The sequence below is a fragment of the Acomys minous genome (genome assembly GCF_964271855.1).
Source record: "Acomys minous genome assembly, chromosome: 17".
NCBI lineage: Eukaryota > Metazoa > Chordata > Mammalia > Rodentia > Muridae > Acomys > Acomys minous.
Genome location: NC_140500.1, coordinates 54,351,945 through 54,378,444, shown reverse-complemented (window position 1 = coordinate 54,378,444; position 26,500 = coordinate 54,351,945). Strand labels below are relative to the sequence as shown.

At 55.8% G+C, this 26,500-nt stretch overlaps 1 protein-coding gene across 1 annotated transcript in view; it reads right to left on the bottom strand.

Annotated features, from left to right (window-relative positions):
* Positions 1–19,939, bottom strand: part of PLXNA1 (plexin A1) — a 46,506-nt gene extending 26,567 nt beyond the window's left edge. Inside the window, exons 1-5 of the mRNA XM_084766011.1 lie at positions 19,726–19,939; positions 13,752–15,012; positions 12,202–12,384; positions 1,156–1,296; positions 185–285 (exon numbers count right to left, since the gene is read on the bottom strand). Of these exons, the coding sequence (XP_084622137.1) occupies positions 185–285; positions 1,156–1,296; positions 12,202–12,384; positions 13,752–14,993 (1,667 nt within the window). The 5' untranslated portion in view covers positions 14,994–15,012; positions 19,726–19,939. The remainder of the gene's footprint in view (positions 1–184; positions 286–1,155; positions 1,297–12,201; positions 12,385–13,751; positions 15,013–19,725) is intronic.
* Between the last annotated feature and the right edge of the window lie 6,561 nt (positions 19,940–26,500).

The window sequence follows — 26,500 nt, the reverse complement described above, 5'->3', positions numbered from 1 at the left end:
TAGGCTGAGGACACGGCTTCTTCTGCACCCCCCTTATAACATTCCCATCACTTGTCAGCAGGATCCAGTGAAACCTAGAGCAGCTCTAGGGCAGCTATGACTATCTGAGATAAACACTACAGGTTCCCAGGGGCCACCAGGTTAAATGTCACTCACCCCTTCAAGCCAGACCTCCCAGACTCACATGCTGTGCAGGACACACCAGCCACAGTGGGGGTCCCGAGACCCCAGGCACAGCTCACAGGAAGTATACTGCACACAGCTTTCCACAGGCACCCGCGTCACCTGGAGAGGGGGGCGGTGTTCATAGTGTGAGGCCTATCTACAGTCCCCATCCTATAGGAGCTCAGTGTACTCAAAAGCCAGGCTGGGTCACCCTGCCTCAGCCAAGTGGGTCAACAGGGACAAGAGATCCAAGGCAGGCAGCCAGTTGAGACCTACAGCTGTGACACACAGGTGTCTCCCATCTGTCTGGGCTCCTTCAAGGCCTGGCTGCTGAGGGATGGAGACTTGTCAGCTTGGTGAAGGAAGACAGAGGCAAGCCAAGAAAGATTGCAGAGAAGCAGGAGCTGACCAGAAAGCCCGGCATCCTCCCAACTACTCCCTTTCTGTCATAGGGACGCCAATTTGCACAGAAGAGCAGGAATAGGTACCAAGCCAGTAAGGCTGGGCACATAAGAACATAGCCTTGAAGACCCAGGCCGGCCAGGCTAGCCAATGCCCCACCAAGGACACACCCACAGCTCACCGCAGACAGCCAGAGCCTGTGCCAAGTAAGCCCAGCATCCCAGTTCAACTCTCCCAGGGTCTCTATGCTTGGACATTGCTGTCACGCAAGCACCAACTTTCATGGCTAGAGGTCATGGGGAGAAGAGGGCCCCCATGACCAGGTCCTGGGGAGTCCGAGGTACATGGGTGGCATGGAGCCCTCATACCCACACCTCCTGGAACAGCTCCACTGCTCACCTGCCTGTTGAGTGACATGTCAGTTTTTAAAGCTAACAAGACACTCGAGGGGGAGAAGCAGCCTCATGAAGCCAGGCAAGCCATTCCTCAGTTCCCTTATGATTGGGCTCTGCAGCTGTGGGGTCCCCCCTCCCCCCCCCGCCCCCAGCCACCCTGACAGCTCGTGGCTGAGCAGCCAGCAGCACCTACCTGCTTCTCTGTCATAGCGTAGAGGTACTGGTGGTTGGGGCTGAGTACAAGGTCACGCAGGATAGGGTTGCCTTCCTGAGCCACCACATTCTCATAAGCCAGGGCTGGCCTGCCACTGGGGTTTGCGAGGTCCACGAGAATCTGTGATAGCAAGGGGTGCTCAGTGAGCCAGGCCAACAATATTCTCTCCTAGACCCAGTTCACTTGATGTCAAGGTCTGAGCCCCCTAACAAGCACACCTCCCCCACTAAAGCCCCAAAAGAGCCAGAGTTGGTTCAAAAAGACTCAAAGCTGACCCAGCTCATGCCCCCGACCCAGCTCAGGCCAAGGACAGGGAGACAGGACAAGACACACTGGGCAGGTGGGTGTGTCTTGGTTCCTCTACCAGACACCAAAATTCAGAGGTAGGGTACATGTGGGCTACAGTGTCTATCACTAAGTTGCAAGGACCCCCGGCAGGCAGGCATGTTGGAGGACACGTCTGTGCACTGTGTATTCAAAATGCTGATTTGGTTGCAGTCCAGACTTCAACTTGAGCATTGACATTTTTATGAAGCATCTCCTGTCTCAATGTTTTGTAAACATTACCTTCTGATTGGTCATATAAAGAGCTGAACAGCCTATACCTGGGCAGGAGAGTTAAGGCGGGACTTCCTAGCCCAGAGAGGGGGTCGTCCCAGGTGGAGAAGAGAGTTTCATCAGAACGTGGATGAAGATGTGTCAGAGTGAGACTAAGATGGCAAGTAATGGGCCACGTGGTGAGAAGGAGGCCAGGCCAGCGTTAGAATAGCTGAGTATCTGCCCAGCTACAGTGCCTGAAGCTCTTAATAAATATAAAGGTCCTCATGTTGTTATTCAGAGCAAGGGCAGCCAAAGGGGAAAAAAAAAACGTTGCATTTTACACAGGCACCTCTTTCATGGGCCACCTGAGGCTTATGAAGGAAAGCAGGTTTGAAGTAAGGGTGCAGGCAGAGGCCTGGTGATCAGTACACCTGAGGAACAAGACCAGTACCTCACATACAGGAAGGCCAAGGCTGGCCTGGGTGTCTTGGGATGAGGGACACCCTAGCAAGAAGATAGCAGGGAGAAGGGCGTCTCATCGGCATGGAAATATAGTTCAGATCCCAAACAAGCCAGGCGCTAATTAGCCGGCTCTTCTCCTGCAGCCTTGGTGCTGCAAGTATTTTTAGTTGCTTTTACCAAACAAATGTATTTAATTAACAGAGAGACCCATGGGGGCTTTCAAGATGGGCCTCGTGGGGAGTGTCTGCCCAGCTCAGCCGGGCCCAGGCAGTCTCCTGGCATAGGCCCTGCAGCTTGCTTCTACCCACTGTGCAGCTAGGGCAGCCTAGCACCCACCTCCAGCCTCCAGCCCTTCTGGCCTGCCTCTCTACCCAAGAGTACAAGGCTGGAGTGAACTTGGCCTTCTTTGCACCTTACAGTGAAGGGACAGGGCACAACTGGGGGCAGCAGGGCCAGGCAAATCCAGCACCCTGTGTAGGCCAACTCTGTCTGGAGCTGGGCGAGGGGCCAGCCGGGGTGGGGCCTTGTCTCTGGACCAAGAGGCTGCTGCTGGCTGAGAGGGGGAGGGTCACATTCCTGAGAGCCTGGGCCACCCCCCACATCCGCTCAGCTGCCTCTGCACCAAGACAGGCTTAAGTCAAACCAGACCCGGAAGAGCAGGGTAAGGGGGGGGGGGTAGGTCCTGGAAGGCCTGCTGGGGCTGGGCCCATAGTTGCCCAAACTGTTCCTCTGGATGGACAAGCAAAAGCAGCTGGCTAAGGTGTTAAGGGGCCCCAGCAGCCCAGTGCCCCTGGAGCTGGCAAGGACACTAACCCTAACCTTACAGGGGAGGGAGCCAAGTCCTGGATGACTGCTAGAGCTCACAGTATCAGGCTAGCTCACACTGCTGCATGGAGTAGGTAGGTAACTCAGCAGCCAGGGGCAAGGCTGGACTCACACTGCCTATACCCAAACTTGGCTGAGATATATGTTTCCCTACTCATGAAATGAACCCTATCCCCCAACCCACACACACGACAGACAGGAAAGCTAGCCTGAGACAGGTGCCAGGAAACAGCCTGTTCAGTGGGCAGGGACCTAGAGCTCCAGACCAATGTTCTCAAAGCCTTCGAGACCACAGTCAAACTCTACTTCCCCACATCCAGGACTTCACCGACCTCCACATGCCAGGAAGATCCCATCCTCCTCACTCCTGGTTGATAGCTCTGCATTAGCATGCAGGGCGCCCTGGACAGGGACTCAGGGAGTTTCCTCCTGCCACGATGGCTGCCATTAGCAAGGTAAGGCTGGGGACCTGAGCCCAGCCCTAATGCCATCATCGGCCACTACTCCTCCCAGCCTGGGCAGACACACTGGCTCCAGGCATGCAGGAAAGGGACAGGCCAAGGCAGAGAGCAAGCCTTTCTTTATCAGTAAGGAAAGGACCGCAGGCCACCCCAGGCTAGGGAGGCCCTGCCCCCAGCCTACTGGCTTAAACTGACAGGGACAGGTGGTCTGGACAGCTGCAGTTGGGGACATGTGAATCCAGCTGTCCATCCACCTGCCTAGCAATGGGCTCCATGCACAACCAGGTCCCAGTAGAGGCTAGCTCTAAGGAGAGGCCACTGAAGAGTGGAAAACATTCCTCAGCTAGAGGAGCTGAGGAACTGCACCATGTGCTGAGCCACGCCTGACATGGCCTCTGCACATCAGTGTGATGGGGCCCTCTATGTACATGTGTTGCAGTGTCCCTGAATGCATGTGCGACGATGGGGCTTATGTTTTGAATATGAAATGTCCCCATAGGCTCATGTGTTTAAACACCGTGCGGGGAGGTTATAGAACCTTTTGGAGGTGGGAGTCTGGGTAAAAGAAGTGTATCACTGGGGGTGGCCCCATTTGCCTGCCTGCTGCCATGCCCTCCCCTGCTATGGTGGCCTCTATCTATCCCTGCAGGACAGTGAGCTAAAACAAACCCTCTCTCCCTTAAGTTGTTCTTGTCAGGGTAGGCATTTATCACAGAACTGAAAAAGAAAACACAAGACCCCATGTGAGAACATGTGTGTGATGGGGGTCTCTCTGTGCTCTTGTATATGATGGAGCCCCTAGGTGCGTGTACAACGGGGTCCCTGTGTGGATAGTGTATGATGGAGTCTGTGTACAGGTGGGTGATGAGGTCCCTTTGTATTCACATGATGGGGTCCCTGTGTAAATACATAAAACAGGTTTCTATACGTACACATACAGTGTCCCTGTGACCATATATGTGCAATGGGTATATGCATAACAGATCCTTGTATACATACCAGTTGATGGGGCCCCTGTGTACACACATGGGACAAGGGTCACGGACACATGTGATGATGGGATTGCTGTGTGCACATGTGTGATAGGGCCTCAGTGTGCATATGTGTGAAGGGGGTCCCAGTAAATTCATGTGATAAGGACCCTATGTGTACATATGTGTGATAAGGCCTCTGTATACACAGGTAGAGTGGGGTGTTTATGTGCACATGCATGTTCTAGTCTCTGAATATAAGTATGTCCCTTTGTATACATGATAGGTCCCTGTATGAACATATGGAGGGGGAGCCCAGCATATATACATGTATAGTGATAGGCTCTCCATGAATATGTATGTGATGGGTTCCTAAGTACATATGTATGTGGTCTCTGGGACTATGCATAACATAGTCTGTAAGGGTATATGGGTGTGGTGAAGAACCTGTAACCTGTGTATACATGTAGGATATGGTCTCTGTGCACACATGTATGATGAAGTCCCCATGTATATGAGTTTTGATAGGACCTCTGTGGGCATATGTAGTGGGGCTCCCATATACACACATATGATGAAGTCCCTGTTTCTACACACTTGATGGAGTCCCCTGGTATACATGTGTGTGATGGGCCCCCATATATATATGTATATAATAAGGTCCCTGTATGTATGTGTACGCGTGCATGTATGTGAGATGGGGTCCCCATGTTCACTTTTACACATGTCCAATGGGGCCCACATGTTCAAACAGTAGGGGAACACCTGGCTGGAGTGACAGTCCCCAGGTCATGCTGCATCTCACCAAGGTACAGTAACTAATGTATAGCCAGCTTCATCAGACCACATAGAGAGTAAACTGAGACTGAGAATCTGTGAGAAAGAACCACACCCTAGACCCCAACTGCAACTGGTGACACAGTCTGCCCCAAAGTACTGGGGAGCCAGCCAGGAGGGCATCCCAGGAGGGCAAAAGCAAGAGCTTCAGAAGGCAGAGTGGGCACAGGGCCAGGGCATTAGCAGGGCAACACTGACAGGGCAGCAGAGCCCACGTGCCGATGTCTCAGCCCACAGCTGTCCACTCCAGGGCCACCCACCTGGAGACAGCTGGTCTGGCAGCCCCTTGCAAAGCAGCTGGGAGGCTGGCAGAGCATGGGAAGGCATGCACTGGGGCATCCCGCGTATCCTTACACCTCCCGCTGTTGCCGTCTTGCTTCTTGTGTTTTCCCCCAAACCCCAGACTCTTCCATACTGACCTGAATAGCTCCCTGCCCTAAGAGGCTATGGTGGAGCCACCTAGTCTCCTTGGACACAGCCCCAAGATGCACTAACACCTATTCGCCCCAGCTTGGTGACGCAGGCTTCCCCACCCTGTGCTTCCCAAGCCTCAGGTCTCTGTCCTGTCTGTTGGGGTGAACCTGGAACTGAGCTGACCAAGGAGAAGCCAGGTCAGACTCTGATCTCCTAAACCGAGGTGCAGCAGGCCAGGGAGCACCGTACCCCAGGACCACAGAAGGAGCCATACAGAGGGAACCTTGTCAGGCTGGAGACGAGGCTGCCACCAGAGGGGAAGGCCAGAGCCCCAGGCTGGCCAGGCTGCCTACTGGGTTCCAATCACCTCTAAGGCCCTGGCCAACTGCTGCAGGCGGGTGGGCAGGCAGCTGACGGCCTGGCCAGGTCAGCTGTCCATCCAGCCCAGAGCCAACAATGGGGCCATTATCCAGACTGAGGGCAGGCGGGGTTGCTGAAGAGGATGTCTGGGCCATTCAGGCTGTATGCCAAGGCCGGCACGCGCCCTAGCTGCCCGGAGGCAGGGGGCTGCCCAGTTTTGCCCAACCTAAAAGAGGAGAGGTCCCGTGCTCTGCTCACCCCAAGACGCCAGCCGGGGTTGACCCTGCTAAGCAGTCACCCTGGCCTCGCTGCTTGTAAGAGTACTGGGCGAGTCGTCCTGACCCTCCAGGATAGGGGCTAGGGCAGCAGCCAGTGAGCCTATTAGCTTCTGCAGACAGAACTGCCAAGCCTCTCTTCCACCGGCAGCTGTCACAGGAGGGCCACACAAGGTAGCCTCCGTTCCCAGAAAGGACCTTCCTCTAGTCCCTGATGCACTGCTCTCAAAGGCCAGGCAGCAGGACAGTGTCTGAGTAGCTGGCTCTTACGCTGCCCTTAACTGGATGATAACAAAGCATGGTTGGCAGATACCCAATAGCTGTAACCCCAGGCCAGGTACGGGCAGGGGTTCTAGCAGTCACATTTCTCAAAGTGTGGCCAAGGAGGCTAGGACTGTAGGCAGAGGACAGCCAGGGCTGTGGGGACCAGCCGCGTGCCGCTCCAGCGCTTACCTCTTCCACACAGTGCATCACTCTAGCCAACACTCACCTCTTAGGACTGGGAGAATTCAGGGCTCACAGTTCAGTAAGAGAGAGCATCTGATTGGAGGTTGCTTGGTGACTCTGAGCTCTGGCCTCACTGTTCCCAGGCTGGGCTACTGTGGCCTCCCCTGCCACAGATGGGACTCTGACTGCTCCCAAGGGAAGGGCTGCCCAGGGTGGGTACTCAGAGGAGGTGACTTCCATGTAGATCTGAGTGACCTATTGGCCACTAGGAGCCTATGTGCCATCAGTTTGGGGCTAGTAGCTAGCTAGCACTAATAGGGCCTGTGTCTTGATTCAGCCCCTGGTGGCAGGCCTCCTTTAGAACCAGCCAGAGGAAGGCCGTGCTCCCAGGAGACACAGGTGTCTGCTCAGCACCATGAGAGTACATGGGTTTCACAGAGGCACATCCACTCCACAGAAGGCAGACAGCTTGGGCAGAGGGAAAAAGCAGTAATTTGGGTCCTGCCAAGTAGAGGCAAGGGTCTCCCACCTAGTGCCTGGAGCAAGGAATCAGACCAGAGAATGGATAAAGAGATCAAGATCGGAGCCCAGCAGCTCTTCCCGACACTGCCAGAAACTATGCCCCAAACCCGGGTCCTTGGAGCAGTGTTGCATGAAACTGCATACCAAGCAGAGGGTTGCATGCTTGACCTGCATGTGGCCCACACAGTGTGTAGTTCATGAATCCAGAGCAGGCCATAGCTTGGCACTGTGGTCAGGATGAGCCTCACTGCAGCTGAGCAAAAGACACAAAGGAAATGCACATGACTCAGCCCATTCCCAGCATGACAGCCACAAGAGGTCAGCCAGGGCATCCCTGCAGTGGGCAGAGCCTGGGAGGAGCTCTGGGGAAGGTGATGCTGGTGGTGCGTCCTCCAGTGAGCCTTCACTGTGGGCACCATTATGGGTGTTTCTGAGGACACAGGGTCTCTAGCAGGGCTGGGTGCAGAGGCATCCAAGGTCAAGGCCTGTGGTGGCAGGAGGGGCTGCTTGTCCCCTGGCAGCCAGGCTGCAGCAGTACAGACTCCGTTAGCAGCAGAGACAGCTGTAAATGAAGAAAGTCACTGGCACACTTGAACTGCAGAGCAAGCTGGCAGGAGGCTTCACTCCTGCTCCAGGTTTCCGATGTGCTGAGCAGAGCTGTGCCCACAGAACATCATCTGCAGACACTGATTAAAACCCCGGGGAGCATACACCCTTGGGAGAGCCAGACATCGCTGCCTGGACAGATGGGGCAGCACAGGCTGAAGGGTGAGGCCTTCAAGGCATGTGAGCACGGGTCTGGCAGGGCACCGGGCACTGCAGCCACACCTCTGTTCCAAAGGACCACAGCAGCAAGAAGGCAAGAGGGTGTGGTGGTCTTGGATCATAATGGGAACACTACGGCCCTTGCCCCATCCCCACTCCAGTCCTGTTTTCCATCCTCTCCAAGCCTCAGGTTTGTGCAAGTCCAGGAAAGGAAAGAGATTTCAGGAGAGGCTGGCTGACCAGGGTAGACTTCCTCGATGGCTGGGCCCACAACTGGCCCCTGAGCAGATGATAGTTGCCTCGGGTCCTTCCCTCAGTGCCATTGACCTGGGATGCCTTTCCTCAGCTATATATACAATGCCACAGCACACTGTTCACATGCACACTAGGTACCACATAGAACTTTCTGGAAACATGAGCTAACTAACAACATTGAACAACTTCTCTCTCACACTCACACACAATGCAGATATCCAGATCATCCTAGAAAACAAAACAAAACAAAACAGATGCCCTGGCAAAAGAGGTCATATGCTACCTGGCATGCTTACTAGAGGACCTGACTGGGCCTCAAGAGTTCACAGTCCCTTAGCCTTGAAGTATAAACAGACAGGGTGACTGTCCTGGGGTACCCCTGCCTTCCCAGCTCTGCAACAGCCTGAAGCAAATACTTGGCAGGAGTCCAGAGCCTATTTTTGCAGAGGTACCTGGGCCATCTTGCAGGACCAAACAAGGGCTGCAACTGTGAACTAAGGCCAGAAATGGCTCTTTGGAAGCTGTAGGGGGAGCTACTCACAGGGCTGGGGCTCTGGGGGCGCAGGAGGATACTGGGAAGGGCATTCCAGAGAGATGTTCTCTATGGGGGAGTCGGGTCATGTTGGCAGCCTGGGCTCTGGGGAAGAAGGGGGAGGTAGGGGCACCCCCAGCCTGCCTTGAGCAGCTGAAGTTGGCAGGTCTTAAATTAATCGCTACAATTTTACACAACAACACGTTTGGCAGGGCCTGGCCTAGGGCCAGCCAAGTCTCTGGAGCTCCCTAGATGCTTTTTAAAGCCCTGGAAGTCCCAGGCCTGGGAAAGATGGGAGGGGCCAGCCGAGCCTGCCTGCCCTGGGTCAGGCATTGGCCTGGGGTCCCCAGAGTCCAGGCTCCAACACACAGTGTTAAGAGTGGGGGAGGAGGTGGGGCATGGGCACCTCTGTGTACAGTCAGTCAGACAGCAGAGCCAGGCCCAGAAGCCTCAGGGGTAGGAGGAGCCTGGATAAAAACAAGAGAACTCGGGAGGCCACTCCAAAGCCCAAATGTAGGAGGTGGCCAACAGCCTACAGGCAGCAGGCTAGTCCTGGCTTGAAGAGAGGACCACAGAAAGTTGCCCATCTGTCAGGGCCCTGACCTGGAGAGATCCTGGAAAGATACAGGCTGTGGGAATCATACTGCCTGGAGGTGGACCAGGCCCCAGGCCCAGCAGTGGGAGCTTCAGGCGTTTCCAAGCCAGGCCAGCAGGTAGAGGGGATTCCACCCTACTCCCTGGGACAACCTAAAGGCCCTGCATGGAGGCCACCCCAATCTCAAAGCCACCATTGCAGCCCTGCATGCAGTCCTGGGGACCAGCAGCTGAGGAAAGAACAGCAAGGGAAGGGGGTTCCTCAGTCTCAGAACCCTGCTGGGTTCCAGTCATCCTCCAAGGACCCACTGAAGAGGGGAAGGAGGGAGCAAGGGCCCTGGAGTCATGTGACCTGACTGCTCTGTGCCTCAGTTTCTCAATCTGTGAAACAGAGGCTGGGATTGTTGTGAGGCTTCTGGCGAGTCACACGAGCACTCAGCACATGTTCACAGTAAGGGAGCTTGTCAGGCTCTCGAGAAGTACTGAAAAAAAGGCCTTACAAAGGCTCACACAGCCAGAAGAGAGCTGACAAAACTTCAGAAACACCTCATTTGCACAACACTGGCAACAGAAGATGATCGATAAGACAGGAGCACCGGTTAAGCTGTCTCAGGAGGCCCCACTCTGGGGACAGCTAGCCTGGGTGGAAAGGTTCAGATGGCCGGGGCCCCATGACACAATTATATCCATGTCCTGGGTGGCACAGCATGCAACCAGTTCAGCCACAGAGCGCCAAACAAAATGCCAGTCCAAGGTCCACACCACCACCCACTACCCACCGCCCCTGCAGCCAATCCCGTACACTCAAGAACTGCACTTAGCCCAGATGCACTCAGGGATGCAAGGAGCCTAAGTCACAGGCGAGGCTCTGGTGGGCAGGAACAGAGGTTCTTGGCCTAATGTGAACACTGGCTGGGGGCAAAGGGCCCTGCCAGGGACACTCAGACCACCTTCTCAGCTGGACTGTCCAGCGGCTGTCTAAACACAGTCTCAAGGGGGTAACCTGGCCTTGGCAGCAGAGGGGACTGCACTTCTAGCTGCCCTCTTGGGTGTGGGGATGAAGGGAGGCAGGAAAAATGAATGGGAGGGGGCTGGGAATCTAACCTCTGCCACAGATACCACCCACAATGCAACTCTGTTCATGGGTAGCCTCCAAGGTTCTATGCTCCAGGACTCAGTTTCCTCTCTACGGGAGCACTGCCAATCAAGACTCAGGGGAACAGGCATGCTCTGAGCTCGCCAATCAAAGCCTGGGGCCCAGGAGGCAGCAAGGCGAGACAGGACTGGAGAGACCCGTTCTCCCAGCCTCACTTGGGCCTGTCTGCCACCCCCTCAATCCACAGGACATCAAAAGAGACACTCCCAAACCCAGAAGCCCGTCTCCAGCTGGGAGGTAGGCACCACAGAACCCCAAGAGAATGTCTCTAGGCTTACTGCACCCCAGCTTCCATCACCCTTCTCAATAAACATCCAACTGACTTCTCTCAGTGGCTCCCCGGTCTCATGGACCTCCTTGAGGCATGTTAGGTTAGCCACACTAGAGCTCCTGGGTGCACCTATACCACCTAGGAATCACAACCAACAGGACAGGGCTCCCAGGGCCTGGTCTGAGCTGCTACCCCACCCACCTCTACTGGCCAGGTGTTGGCTCTACAGTACAGAGTCCATGGGATTTCTTGCTTAGCCCAAGTCCTTTAATTACCAGCTCAGGCCCCAAGGCCTTAAGACTATCAGCAGCACCTCAGCCTAGAGATAGTGAGAATGGGGACTTCCCAAAGAACAGGCAAGGTTGGGATGTGGTTCCCACACGCAAGGCTAGGGGGCTGAGAGCAGCCAGGACTTCCTGGCCATGTGCCCAGTCTCACCCACAGGCACACGAGCAGGCAGGCCGGAGGGAGCGGGGGCTGTGTCAGCTCTCAGATGTTATTTCATCTCCTGGCCCTGCTTGATGGTCCTCTGGGTACCCAGGCAACTCTATCTTTCACTGTTACTGGAGGCTTCTTCCATACAGGTGGGGCCTCAGCCACTGCCCACCAGTGACAGGCAGACACACAGCCACGGAAGCCCTCCCTATCCAACCAATCCCGGAGAGAAATAGTCTAGAGATCAAACAGACCAGTACACAGAGCCAGTGGCACCCAAAGGCCTGAGCCGTGCCCTCAGTCACTCAAGTCACCCGCTCACTCCCTGGGCACCAGGCTATGATGCCATGGGGGCAGGGCACTCCCCTTGCCCTGCCCTTGGCCTCGGCATGGCTTTGCCGCATGGTGGGTGGGAGTGGGGCTGGCTGAGGCAGAATGCTGCTTCAGCAGACACCAGATCTCCCAGGGCTGAAAGTAGGGCCCAATGGGGAGGGGGGTTGCAGTCCTGCCTAGGCCAACATCGACACAAGCTTCCCACCCCCAGCTCTGAGACACCCAAGCTGACCTTTAGGACTCAGGCTTCTACACAGCATCCCTCAAAGTCCAATCATGGGAAAGGTGGAAGCCCTGGCTTCCCAGAAGCCCTCAGATACACAACAGAAGGACAGGGGGAAACTTCCTATGGGAAGCCGGAAAGAAAGGGGCCTTTCAGAGGTACCCAAAGATCTGAGCCCTTCAAGGTCACTGGGCCTGGTACAGAGGCATGCACCCACCCACCCACCTCATGCACAGACTCAGTCTCCCTGTTAGAGAAAATCTGGCCTCTCTCCCTTGGATGGGGCCTGAACACACACATAAACACATCACCCAGGGGTGGCCCCTCCACGCCCACACATGCCTGACCTTGCGGATGTGGCCACTGCGTGTGCCAGCAAAAACCACGGTGCGACCCTGGTAGTCATAGGCAGCCACGGCAGTCAAGCCATCTTCCTTGTCCACAAAAAGGGGCGTGCCCTCGATGGTGACCGTGCCCCCCAGTGGCTGGTTGAAGTCCTGCCCACAGAAGTCGTCATCAATCTGGAGAGGCTGTAAGAGGTAGCAAGGTTAGCATTTATAAGCACCTTTGCTTGAGCACAGCAGGGACAAAGCTGGGGACTGCCAGCCTTCCTTCAGGAAGACAAGGCTGGGTGTGCGGGGTGGGGTGAGAGGGTGACGGCATATAGCCACCCAGACCCAAACAAGGCCTACAGAACTCCGGGGGAGAAACGAGGTCTGTGTGGCACCCCAGGTCCAGTGAATGCCCAGTGAGAGGAAGGCCCAGAGGGTGTGGCTTGAAGGAAGGTCAGCTGAGCTACAGAGCCCACAACCATGGGACTAGGCCAGCCACTCCACAAACTCTTGGACAAAGGAACAGCCTAGAGCTGGGGGGCAGCCAATAGAAGTCCTCCTTCTGCAATCTTACGTTTGCAGCTTGCATGTAGACAAAGACCGTTTAAGGCAGGAGGGAGTGGGTACAGCCAGAAGGTAGAGAGGGACTCGCTGTATGAGGGCAGGAAACGATCAATACCTCAAGGTTCCGGAGATGGCTAAGAGCGGAGGAACAAGGAGGAGGACGGAGAGACAGGGCAGGAGTTTGGGGAGGAGGGAAAGGAGAGCTGGCCCTCCTCTGGATCTGAGGTTTGCTGGGGTAGAGGTTACTAATGCGCAGAGGGAGGCCAGCCTGGCTGGGAATCCCTAAGTAATGGGCGGGGCTGAGATGAGGAGCAGGGTACCCAGAGTACAGATGGGGACACAATGCCTTTCCTGAGAAGCCAAAAGAACGGTGGCCTCATCCCCCTGAACTCAGTCCCCAGCCACGCTTATGGCCGCTCCTAGCAGAGGCAGGCACTCCTGCTGCTCCATGCTATTCTAAGGAGCAGCCTGTGGCTCCAATCTGGGGTGGTGAGCCCTGGCTGCAGAGTATCCAGCACAGGGTAGCTGGGCTGCCCTGTATCAGTGCATTCAGTGCCCTCCATTGGGCATGGTGGGGTTCCAGGAGGCAGGCATCCTGCCAGGAGGATACGGGTGTGATAAGCTTCATAGAAGCAGTGGATCACAAGGGGACCTTGTGACCGGGTCCAGTCCCATTCTGTCTGTCACGGGCCGTGTGAGCCTGGGCAAGTCAATCTACCTCTCAGCCTCTGTAACCTCGTCTGTAAAAGGGCAACAAACTAAAAATCGCTATAACCATCCCATGTCCCTGAGGGCTTTGGAGCTGTGTGGACGGGTCCTACCACACACCTAAGGCCCAAGACGATGTCAAGGCTGGCAGCAGACTTTGGGGCTGGTATGCTGGGTGCAGGCCCTGCCTCACGGGGCCAGGAGATCAGGGCAGGGAAAAAGCAGAAAGCGGTAAGATGTGACCCCAGGAAGGGTGGTGAGAGCCCCCACCCACGGCCCCCAGCCCTGCTCACCGAGTTGATACAGCCCAGCTCCTTGTTGAGCAGCCAGGGCAGTGAGAGCTTGCCTTCGCCACGGTAGCAGGACTGGATGCGCTCCTTGATTTTCTCCTTGATGGCCCTCAGTGTGAACAAGCACAGGGCCGACTCCTTGGGTGGCTTCACACGGTTCTTCTGGCCCTGAGCAAACACGGTGAACAGCACGTCCTCATCCTCAGCGAGGCCCAGCTGCTTGGCCAGGGCCTGTCCCGGCCGGCTCAGATAGGCATCCTGCACCAGGCGGTACTCCACTCCAGCCTGCTCGCAGCCAATGGGGAACTCCACGTAAGAGTAGAACTTAGGGTCGTTCACACACAGCCGCACAATCTTGGAGGTGAAGAAGTGCTCGCCGGCGGCATCAGGCGAGGTGAGCTGCGTGTCCAGCTGCAGGGTGAGGTAGTATACAAACTGCTCGCTGCGGAAACTGTACACATAGTAGATGTCAAAGGCCGGGAACTTGGACAGTGTGTCTGAGGGAATCTTGAGCTGAGATGACACAAACTCGTCCTGGTACACGAAGCCAAACATATCAGCATCTTCCTCGTTGGCCATGAGCCGGCGACTGGACAGAGTGGGGAAGTACTCTGATTTGCCATCGATGGGCGTGCCCACAAAGAGCTTGGCCTGGCCCTGGCCGGGAGGCCCGGCTATGAGCACTCCTGCCATGCTGCCAGCCTCTCGCACACTGGACAGGTAGTGCTCTTTGCGGTGGTGCGGCTCACCCAGCTTGAAGAGATCGTCCAACCTCAGGAACTGGCAGATGCCCTGTGAGGCACTGCCACAGGCCAGCAGGCGGTTGGCGGCATAGTCCAGCAGTAGAAGCTTGTTGACGTTGTCTGTGCTGCCCAGACCATGTGGGCACGACTGCACACTGGGGGGTGGGTAGCATTTCTCATTGTCTTCTACAGGACCCGTCACATGGGCCCGAAGCAGGGTCAGGTTCCCTGACAGCTTGTAGATGCGGTTCACTGCGCCAACATATACCTCTCCTGTCTGCTCATGAACCACCAGGTGGGTGAGGCCCCAGTCACTGGCCACAAAGGTGCGGAAGGCGGGCTGTGGACCCACACCAGCTGGGGGTGAGCTGATGGCCATCCACACACCCCTCAGCAGTAGCAGCAGTAGCAGCAGCAGTGTCCGAGGGTTCAGGGGTGGCAGTGGCATGGTGGGCTGGGGCCTCAAGCCCAGGTATTCAGGTCCTATAGGGACAAGCATCATGGGACTGGGTTTCTTGGCCCTGGGAAGAACAGGCAAGAGAGGGTGTGAGTGTGGTGCTGCCCACATATGCACAGGACATCCATGCATGGCCTCCTCAGTCCCTGAGTGCCTCACGTGTGTGTGCGCGCGCACGCACCCGCACTATTCAGATACCTCCCAAAAGACCCTCTATCACGAACCTCACAGATCAAAGAAGGGACTTCAGAGTCCCTAGACATGCAGGCAGCAAGGACAAGCCAAGCATCATAAGGCACACACTGTGGCTAGCAGCAACAGCAGCAGCACAGGGTACCTGCCTGGCAGCAGGGTGCTCCTGTGCTCTGCCACTCCTGGCAAGGTAAGAATGGGTCTTGGAACACAGGGCAACTTTCAAGGCTCTGGGGTCTACATAACCCTGGCCCACAGCCTGCCCATGCCCCAAGGATCCCTCAAAATCCTCAAGCTCAAATGGCTAGCAGGTTCCCTGAATCAGTGTCTCCCCACAAAGCTGGTCAGGGATAGGCTATAATTACACACCCTCCTTCACACAGAGTGCCAGCTGCATTGGTGGCTCCCAGCACCATGTGGCTCAGGGCAACTATGACCCACACCGTTAGATACTCTCCACTGTGTGGACTGCTCCCCTGAGACTCTAATCAACCCCCCAGTACAGCATCCATCCCCACCTCAGTTTTATAGCTCCATGGCAATAGTTCCAAGCTTGGGTCAGGCTAGTCTGGGCCACTTTCTATGGGATCTTGACTCTGGCATTGCTCCCTGGCTGACCTTGGCCCAGCATCTTACAAGCTTCAAGGTTAACACTCTAAGGACAGCTCTAGAGGCAGCAGCTCCCACTAGAGTCCCCACATCCCCAGACAGAAGACACTCCCCACGATGCCTCCTCCCTCCAGCCTCACACTGCACTCTAAACAAAGAGGACTTTCAAAGAGAGGGAGGGCTCCCTAAATCCCAGCCCTCAGGAGTGTCCTCTGCCCACTCCTGGCACCTCCACCATGTCCTCCCACAGCTAGGACACCATGAGACAGTTTGAGCCACTTTTCAGACCCGCACTGCCTCCCAAACCCTGGCATGCCATCTCACATCCAGCTGTGGACCCATTGTCCCTGGAAAGCACCGCCTTCCAGGATTGAGTAGTGCTGGTCAAATGGAACAGCCTAACGCAGATAATCCTTTCTCCTCAGTTTCCCTAGGTGTCAAAGGGATAGCAACACTTCTTTCCTGATGAGACAGTTTGAAGCTTGTGACCTGACTGACAGGTGCTTGTAAGCACCACACTCTTGAGGACAGCAGGGCCACAGAGCCTGCCCTGTGGGCTCCGGGGAGGTGGTGGTCTTACCCAACTCCTTGGCTGATGTCTGACCGTGGAAGTGTTGAGTGTGGCGAGCGGGCAGCCAGCCAGCATACACAGCGTCTTTATACCCCCACACGCTGGCCTCCCCGACAGTCCCATTCACAGCTGGGGACACCGCTGCTCAAAAGCGGTGCCTTCTGCAAGTCCAGGTGGGGAGCTAGCCTGAGGCAGGAAGCAAGTCGCAGGTGCTCAGCCCTTAACCCTCCATATCCTACTCTAGAGCACACGGCACCTTGCTCGGCTCTGCCCCTCCACCTGCTCAGGTGAGCCTGAGATGCCTCTTCTGACCTACTCATGCAAGCAGTGGCTGCTGAGACTCAGCTGCCTTCCTCAATCCACGGCACAGGCTCTGGCTACTTACTGCTCAAATGTTCTCCAAAAAGAACATAAGCTGGGTGCAAATAGGTCACACTCCCTCTCCAGAGCCACCGGGCCAAGCCGACTCAGCAACACTTGTGAACACTTGTGAGTGAACATGTAAGTAAAGGCACTAGGAGTGGCCAGCCAGGTGTGGGCAAAGCTATCCTCCGCATGCATCCAGATGGGAAAACTGAGGCTCAGGGCAGGAAAAGAGTGTTGGCCTAAATCCCAGAGCAGACGCAGGGTGCTATCACCTTGCAGGAACCCTCCCAGCACACTGTCAGCTGCTTTGTGCCCCAAGACCAGGGGCCTCCACAGGCAGCCAGGAGGGGAACACACCCCCACCAGCCTTCCACACACCCCCAAAACCAAAGCAGACTAGAGAGCAGGTTGCTTGTAGACAAAACGGGCCTGGGCTGAGCACTGAGCCAATGTGAACTCCAAAGAAAACATGAATCACTCACCGTTTATCAGTTCAAAGCAGGCCTGCAATTACCAGGGGCTGGGCTCTCCCCTCCTCCGGGATAATTATACACGTCTTAATGCAATTACGGGCTCTACTTTTTATATTAAACAGGAGGGACCTGGCTGAAGAAGCCACCATCCAAACTCTAGCCTGGCCCTGGGCCCACTCCCCCGCCTCTCCAAGAGAAGATGCTAGGAAGGGATTGGCCTAAGGGGCACAGGGCTGCTGGCCAGGAAAGAGGGGATCCCAAGCCTCCACCTACACTACACAAAGACTAGCAAGGTTGCCCAGGCGCTACTTTCTCTAGTCTATAGAGACAAGACTCAGGACTCAGACAGATCCAAGGTCACACACAGCCAGCCCTGACAGAACGGGACCAGGGCTTTCTGTGGAGATCCCAGGCAGGGCAGTGGCCAGGTCCACTCAGAAAACAGTGTGTGCCTGCAAAGCAGGGTTTGATAACAGGGTACTGGGCCAGGCTGGAGGAGGGGACAGGCAGACTCTGGGTTCTTCGAGCTTGCCTGGCCACTGTGGGCTACAGAAACTCCCAGGGGGTATCTTTTCACCTGCTGTAGAAGACCCAGGTCCAGCGGATGCTGGTAGGGTGGATGTGTTCTAGGGGGAGGGCATGAAGAACACACTGGCTGGGCATGCAGACCGGGCAGGACAAACGGCTATAGCTCCCCAAACACGGACAAGTGAGAAGCTGAACAGAAGGGCCATGATAGGGCTGAGTGTGTGCAGCAGGGACCCAGGGAGAGATGCCAGGCTTGCAGGTGGGGGCCTCAGCCAGGGGGCCACTCTGGAACAGGCCCCCAGCAGAGAGTGCACAGAGCCAGTACCTTACCCTCTCCCAATCTTGGATAACACCATGGTTCTCACTCAGAAACAAAGACCTCAAAGCCCTCACATGGGGACAGCTTGCTCCCTGTACCCTGCTGCTCTGGAGCCTTATGGGTGTGGACAGGTTGGTCTTGCTAACACCTCACCCAGTGGTTCCCTGTCAGCTGTCATCCTGTCTCACCCTGTGGCAAGTCACAGGAAACGGTCTCCAGTGGTCTACTCTCTACCTGAAGCCCTTGGAGTCCTGCTCTCCTGACAAGGTGTGGGCATCTGGCCTTCCGGGGGGGTGGGGGTGGGGTCCCATACTGGCTAGGTGTTCATGGGATATGGCTTTGTCCACTACATCTTGTCTGACCCCAAACCCGAGAACACATACCTCAGGCAACCTTGTACAGACTCTAAGCCTCCACCCATGCTGTCCTCTGTGTCTAAAGACACCTTTGGTGAGCTCCAAGCTGCCGCCTCCCCACTGCCTGACAGCTTAACCCTGAAGCAGAATGCCTGCTTTGCAGCTCTGCCTAGGGCACTGGCTAAGTGCTTCCCAGACCCTGCAGACTGTTGGCCAGCCTAATGCACCACCACCACCCCCTCCTGCTCACCAAGCAAGGGACCTGGGAAACTGGGGGGTGGGGGGGTCCCGGAGGGCTGGAGACACACAGGATAGCACTACCCTCACGGGACTGAAGACCCGCAGCACCTGCTGGAGGAGCTAGGCTGCACCAGGGGACAGAACCTGAGGTAGGAGCCTGGCTGAGGGGCAGAGGCTCAGTTCCTTCCCATCCCCCCAACACACCCCTTTCTTTCAAGGGGCGTGGCCCCAGCACCCCACGGATGAGCCTGAGACAGCTCCAGGCACCAAGTAGCCTCTCAGAAGCTCTCTCATCATCTTCCAGGGCTGCACCTGGGGTCTCTGCAGGCAAAGGGGCCTCCCTGGAGTCTACGCTCGCCCTTCCCCGCAGCAGCCAGAGTCAGCCCACCACCGCCGCCGTCCTCATCGCACACCAGGCCTGGGACCGTCCAGGAAACAAGGAGGGAACCCTCCAGGGAAGGAATGACCCGTGGAGGCCCTGCGCAGGGGGAGGCTGAGAAGGCCCCAGCCGGCGTCCTCTCCGGTGGCACCGCACCGCCCCTTGCAGCCGGGTGGAGGGCCTGCGGGCCTGGGCTGGCCACGGCGCCCACTCGCGCGTCGGAGCCGGAGGGGGCGGGGGTCCCCACGAAGCCTTGCAACTTCCACCCCATTGCCCGAGGCCGGCCCGGGGCGCAGCCTGGGACCTGCCCCGAATCCCGCGGCCGTGCCCGGGCCTGCCCGGAGCGGCGCTCGCCTGCGGCCCACGTCCCCACCCGCGGCCCGGTCCGACCCGGCGCGACAAGGGCCGACATGGGAACCCGCAGGGCCCTCCCCGCGGGGCCACTGCAAACTTTCTCTCCTGCCTGAAGGAGGGGGCCGCGGTCGCGGCCACAGACATCGCGCCGCCCGGATCGCAGGGCCCGAAAGCGCTGCGACCCTCCGGGACGCGGTAAGCCTTTCGCGGAGACCGCGCCCGGACACACGCGGGCGCCCGGACGGAACCGCAGGACTCACCAGCCGCGGACACGCGCGCCGCAGTCCCCGCGCACACCCCCCTGGACGCCGCCAGCGCCCCGGGCCACTCGGGACTCCGGGCCGCGACGAGCTTCCAGCCGCCCGCGGGGAAAGTTGCTCCCCGACTCACCCGCCAACCCCGGGCGCGCCCCGCCGCCAGCCATCGCTGCGCCCCGCCGCTCGCCCCTCCGCGGGGCCGCCCACGCTGCGCAGGCCGCCCAGGCCGAGGCCGCCGCGCCCGGGCTCCGCTCCGCTGCGTGGCTGCGTCGCCGCTGCCCAGCATGAATGGGGCGCTGAGCGCCGCGCGGCTGCGGACCGGCCTCGCTCTCGCCGCCCCGCGGAGCGCCGTGCCACGCGCATGCGCCGGCCGAAGCCGGGGGCGGGGCCGGGGGGCGGGGCGGAACCCGCGGTGGCCTGTAGGGGGCGCTCGGCCCCGCGCCGAGAGCGCGCGCGCTGGGCCCCACCGCTTGCCTTCAAAGGGCGATGGCCAGCCACCTCAGTCTTAAAACTCTAGGCTGGGGTGGGGGTGGGTGAGGTGGTCGAGGTGGTCCCAGGAGTCGGTGCATTCTATAATGAGCACGGGCTGGAAGCGCAGCTTTCGTTCACGGAAGGGTAAACTGAGGCCGGAGGAAGCACTTGCCTTGGTCCCATTGCTCATTTCAGCCAGCGCAAGGAACGCTTAGGTGGGACCCGCACTGTACCACGCAGGCCCCAGGCGGTGGCGCGTGCCTGCATGCCCAAGGTGACGACTGTCCCGTCCGGTACGCGGTCCTGCAGCGGGGCGTGTTAGAACCACCCTAACCACATAGAGACCGCGCCAGGCGGACTGTGGGCACGGGGGTGGCCTGCACAGAGCTGGGTGCGCCAGGTCTGGGACTCAAAGAGAACCTTTCTCTCTCAGAAAGGCCACCCGGTGCAAGGCAGCCAGACCAAAGCGAGGCAGGCAGCCGCGCATAGAACAGACCGAAGCAACCAGAAACGGTGGTCGTGGGAGGGGCGAGCGCTGGCTGGGCACAGCCGGAGGGGTGGGGGGAGGCCAGTGCAGCTCACCCAGTAAAAACCATTGTCCCTACTTATTCCTCTCCTAGGCAGCCATCGCCCTCTTTCCCTGTGCTCATCCTGGCTTTTCCCTGGGTGTGACCGTTCATATTTTGCCTCCCTGAATGACATATTCTTTTGTGCAGCTTGTTTAGGGATGACATAGAAATGGGGTTTCACCATCCTGAGAGGAATGTGGGGGCACGTGGTCAGTCTCTGCTGTCACTGTGTGGCGTGGGCGATTCTGGACAGTTAAGCCTCCCTTCTACTGCACTGGGATTCCCCACTCTAGACCTTGGGGCGCGGGGCTGAGTTAGGTGTGTGTTGAGCTTCAGCAGACACTGCAACCTGGTTTTCCCCCAGTGAATGAAATCCCACCCCTCCGCGTGGTGGAGAAGTGTCAGCAACAGTGGGAAAGGTTATGGTCTGATTTTGCCAGGCTGGGAGTTGGCGCTGGTTCTCCGTGCCTCGGAATGGTGATAAGACCCTTCTCCCACCGTTACACCTACCGTCTAATTCCACAGGCACTGCATACTGAACGTACAAATCTCTGTTGTGCTGTACAAATGGGGTAGGCGGAGACTGCACAGGCCATGTGACCTGCCCAAGCTTCCCTAGCTGGTTGGTAGCGGAGCCTGGAGCCTAGCCCAGAGGTTCAGCTCAAACCATTTGCTTCCTAGTTGCATACCTGGTCCAGAGCTGATGTAGCTGCTTCTCACAGTTGGCTGTACTGTCCAGTTCGCAGCCTCACCTGCCTCACAGACCCAGTAGGTAGTCTGCTTGGAATGCCTTGGGGAGGTTAACAGTGTGACCAGTAACAGTATCCCCAGGGTCCTGTCAGCCTGGGGATGTATATATCCCCAGCTGTCCCCTGAGGTGCCTCTGCTCCTTGGATCCTAAAGCTGGCTGCCTCTGTCCACACCTGCCTGGCCTCCTTTGCAGACCTGTCTTCCAAAGTACCGCTAGGCAGGCCTACTCAAGGCTCTTCCCATTTTGTCATCAGCAATGCCCAAGAGAACACTGGCTTCTGCTTTGAGGTAGGCTTTCCTCTTCAGCTGTCTCTGAGGAAGCTGGGGGTGTATGTGGTCAAAACTCAGCTCATGGTTACCTTGGTACCCCATCTGTACCTGTCTCCCCAAAGTACAACACATCCCTGTAAGTTGTCCAACCATACTCTAGTGTGGATCGGCCCCTCCATTCCCCTCTGCATTTCCCAACCCTGAGGATTCATCCAGAAACCTTGCGCCAGGCTGCTCTCAAATCCCTAGTCATCCGTGTGTTCTCCCTGCCCCTGCTCAGCAGCACTTGTCCACTTACTAATAAACAGCAAGGATTTGGGAAGTCAGCACCTCAACTGTGAATTAGTTCAGGTTAGTGGCTTCCTTGGAGCCTTCAGCCTGTGACTGCACCATCCCTCAGTTGGTGTCTCAGCTCATTTTTATGTGGCTTTGCTGAGTTCCAAGAAGAAGTGGAAAGCCATGACCATAGAGAAGCTGGGATTGAACGCGGGTCTGCAGGTTTCGGGCTCTTGACCACAGAGGGGAAGTGAGTCAGCACAGCTGCCGTGACTACAGCTGCCACGGCTCCTCCCCCTGGGTTTGCCCACTGGGGGTCACTTCCCTGGCAGATACAGTACTGAGGGCAGCAACTGGAGAGGAGAGGAGGGCTCCCTGGGGCAAGGCTTGTTCCGGGTACCCAGTGAAGCTCTCAAGGCCTCGTCACATGCTCTGGCCCCAGTTTCAGGACCATGTGTGCGGATGTCACAGGCCCTCCCACAGAACGGGCTCAGTTGGTGCATCCTCCCTACGGGCAGCCCCACATTAGGGTCAGAGGTAAAGAGACCGGCATAGGGAGAGCCCAAGCATGCTAGAAGGTCCACTTCTCCCGGGGCCAGGTGAAAGCTAGAGGCCATTCCAGTCTGCTCCTGTTCCCACATCAGTGCTTCCCTGACCATTTCACCCTCTCTCCTCCTGCCCCATCCTAGCTGGAAGACGTGGGCCCTTCCTTCCTGTCTCTGACTTCCACCCATGATCCAAGGAAGGCCAGGGTAGAGTTGGTGGAGATCCTCCTGTTCAGAACCCTTCACACATACATGTGTGCATGTCTTCATGCTTATACACACATACACAGGCACATGTACAGACATCACACAGGCATTTACACATGTACAGGTATACACACATATATTCAGACATACATACACACATGCACTCACAGGCACATATACATGACACTTATGCTTAGAGATACATACATGCATGTACTCACATCCAGGCTTGCATGCATCCACGCACATACACATGCACTCACACTCAGGCATACATACACATGCGCATATACACTCTACATGTGCATTGCATGCACCCATATAGGCAGCTATGTACACACAAACATGAGCTTACACAGGGACACATGCACTTGTGACATGTGTGAAACACTTGTGTATATAGGAACATATCCACAAACATGCACTTGGACGGCTCCTCATCACAGATTGCTACTGGCCCTCTGTCCACCTGCTGGCATGTTCAGCCCTTGCATGGTTCCCCCTCCTGCCACACACATAGGAGACCATGGCCCTACTCCAGCCTCTGACAACACCCCTCTACTGTTCCTGCCAGAGATTTTCATACCCAGTCACCCCCAGCCTGTGGCATGGCCCCCTTGGCTTTCTTGATGTCTCCTGAGCAGGTGTGTTAAAAAAGAGCTCTCCATTCATTGGCCTGTCCTCACACCTCAGGCCGTGGGAAGCCTGACGAGGGGCCAGGTGCAGTCACCTGCACTTTGGGAAGCTCACTTTGCTCCCTGGACAGAAAATCAATGTCAGTGTGGACAGGTGTGTAGCCGGGCCCAGTGGTGCATGCCTGTAATCCTAGCAGAGGCAGGTGGATCTCTATGAGTTTGAGGCTAGCCTGGTCTACAAAGCGAATCCAGGACAGCCAAGGCTACACAGAGAAACCCTGTCTCTAAAAAACAAAACAAAGCACACACAAAAATATGTGGGCAATTGTTCTGAGCCAGAAGTAGGAAGATGTCTGTGGAAGGTGTTCACAGGCCCCATGCTTGGTCTCTGCTCTTGCCCATAACCTCTAGGAGGAGGAGCAGCAGCAGCAGCAGCAGCACCTAGGCTAGGAACTGGTCCTGCAGACAGAAGGTTTGCTTGGTCCAGAGCATGCCATAGCCTGCCCATCCTCTTCTGTCCTCTCCAGGCAGACAGATGAATGCAGGTGACAGCAGCTTTCCAGGACCTGGGCTCACTGGGGTGTTGCTGCCCAAAGAACTGGAAGGCAGGCTGCAGGATCTCCTGTGGCCACAGGGCTTTGGCACTCCCTCCAAGTCAGTGGCTCTGATGATGTCTCCAAAGATGGGAAGCTTCTCTAGCCACTCCAGAAACCCCACTGTAAGACACGGGAGCCCTTGGCCACCACAGTGCCAAGTAGCAGAGAAGCAAGACATGAGCCTCCTGGCTGCGCTGGTGATTGGTTTTATTTTTCTCTCTCACCATGCTATAAACAGCTAGGCAGAAGGATAGAGGCTACATGTCTCTTCCCCTTGACAGTGATGGGCAGTGCCACTCTGCCCACAGGTACCAGGTAGGAGAGGACAGCTATGATATAGAAGAAAAAAGAGGGTCTACAGTCTCAAACAAAACAAACCTCAAATGTTCAAGAACTGATGAAAAAGAAACACCCTAAGAGGCAACCAAGGCTACCTCTGTAATCCACATTGTCTTGGGAGTTACTTTAACTACCCTGACCAACCACTTGAAAGAAGATTCCTTGAAACAATGGTGATGTCTATGGACATGTTAACATGGAAGGGGATCTGACTCATAAACAAAGAACTACATGCAACCAATGACTGCTAGGAGAAGGAGATTTAGCCTCCCCCAGGGATGAGCACCCTTATTGGTTGTCCAGTACAAAGTGGTCAGCCTTGAAACCATGTACACAAAAACAAGCTCAATAGGATATATATATATGAGAAAGAAGCTATCAACTTGAAAGCAGGAGAGAGACATTGGAAGGGCTCAAGGGAGGGTAGCTGGGAGGGGCTGGAGGGAGGAAAGGGAGGGAGATTTGATATAGTTATATTTCAGTGAAGAAAATTTTAAAAATCACCTGTCATATAGCAAAGACCATCTCAAATTGTATGGAAGGTATCACCAACAAGGATGATGACAGTATTAGCATGATCATAAAGCAACCATCTTAAACGATGCCTCAATGAGCAATTATGACAATGAATGGAACAATGAAAATATGGAGTCTCACTTAGGAAATAACTATATTGTATAAAGACAAAAACAAAATCTCCTCAATGATGCCCCCACAACATGACGGAGGGGACAGAGGAACAATCTAGTGGTATAAATCTGGGTGGTAGAAACTACCTTGTCTGAAAAGCAGAGGGAAAATAGGTATGTGGGGAAGGGAGCAGCTCAAGCCTCCTGGGATAGAACAACATGTAACATTCATTTCATCCAAAGTCCTAGAAGGAGAGGAAAAGGGGGAAAGCTAAGAAAATATCTAAAGGAATAATGACTGGAAAATTTTATACTCTGGCAAAAAAGAAGTAGCCTTAAAGATTTAAGAAGCCAAACAGCATGACCTAAAGAAATCCACACGAAGACACATCACACTTGCAAAAACTTTAAAACAAAATCTTGAAAGCAGCTGCATATAAGTCCCACTTTCCCTAGGGTAAGCAGTTCAAATAACATAGATTCCTCATTAGAAATTATGAAGTCCAGAAAAATGCAGAACATTATTAACTGCTAAAAGAAGGTATGGTAAGTGCAAGTTTTATACCCAGTGAAACTATCCTTCAGGGGTATCACATGACAGCATGACATGGAACTTATTGATACAGGATCAATGCCCTCATCTCAGTATGGTGTTACCTAAGAAGTGAGCACCGAGGCAAATGATGAAGTGAACACAAGTTCCTCTGTTCTTTCCAACTTCCTGGGAGTCTACAACTGTTACGATTTCAAAATTAAGGTTTTGAAAATCCTTTGGCTGTTGCTTTGACCCTTTCCCAGCTTGCTGAAAGTGTTGTCTCTTGGGTAGGGCTTCCACAGAGCCTCCATAGTCCACCCCAGAGGCTACTATAGGGACTCAGACTGTTCTAGTCCCCAGATCTCAGATCTCATCTTCTCATTCTCTAGAACCTCTAGAGTCCTCCATGGAAGATGTTCCCCACTTGGGTTCATCACAGCACATACTCCTCAGCTGTTAGTACTCCCTTATTGACTTAGCTGTAATTGGTCACCCCAGAATGGAAACTCCATGCAGACAGGGCACCATCACTCTTACCAGTAGCTCAGTGTCTGCCACAGCAGGGGTATGGCTAGTTTAGGGGTTGGATCTGGCATATGTTGATGCCCTTCGCCCCTGAGAGGAAAGGCTTCTGACAACAGCTGTGTGGTCTCCCAGGCTTCTGCCGGATGTTCAAGAGAGACAGTAGGGAGGGCAGTCCTTATAGCAGGACAGCCATGGGCTGTGGTTCATCACTGACCACTGATGTGTTGGCTGTCTAGGTTACACGTCTCCTGGGGCTGGGATCCTCCATGCCTTACCTGATCTCTGTGTGGCTTGTGACATGGCTCTTCCTGTACTGTGGCTTCAGAGCATGACTCCTGATATGTCAGCTCCCAGGGAAGGGAGGAGGCCTGGAGAGCAGCATCTCTACTTACATGTGGAGGGTGCCAGTCTCTGCCTCATCCCCTGCCTGTGTGAGCACCCGAAAGTCCTGTTGAACCTCTGGAAAATACAGCCTGCCTCTGAGGTGGCAGCAGGACCTGGGACACCAGCTGTGGCCCACAGCTATACCACTTGCCCCTCTGTGACTACCTGCTACTGATC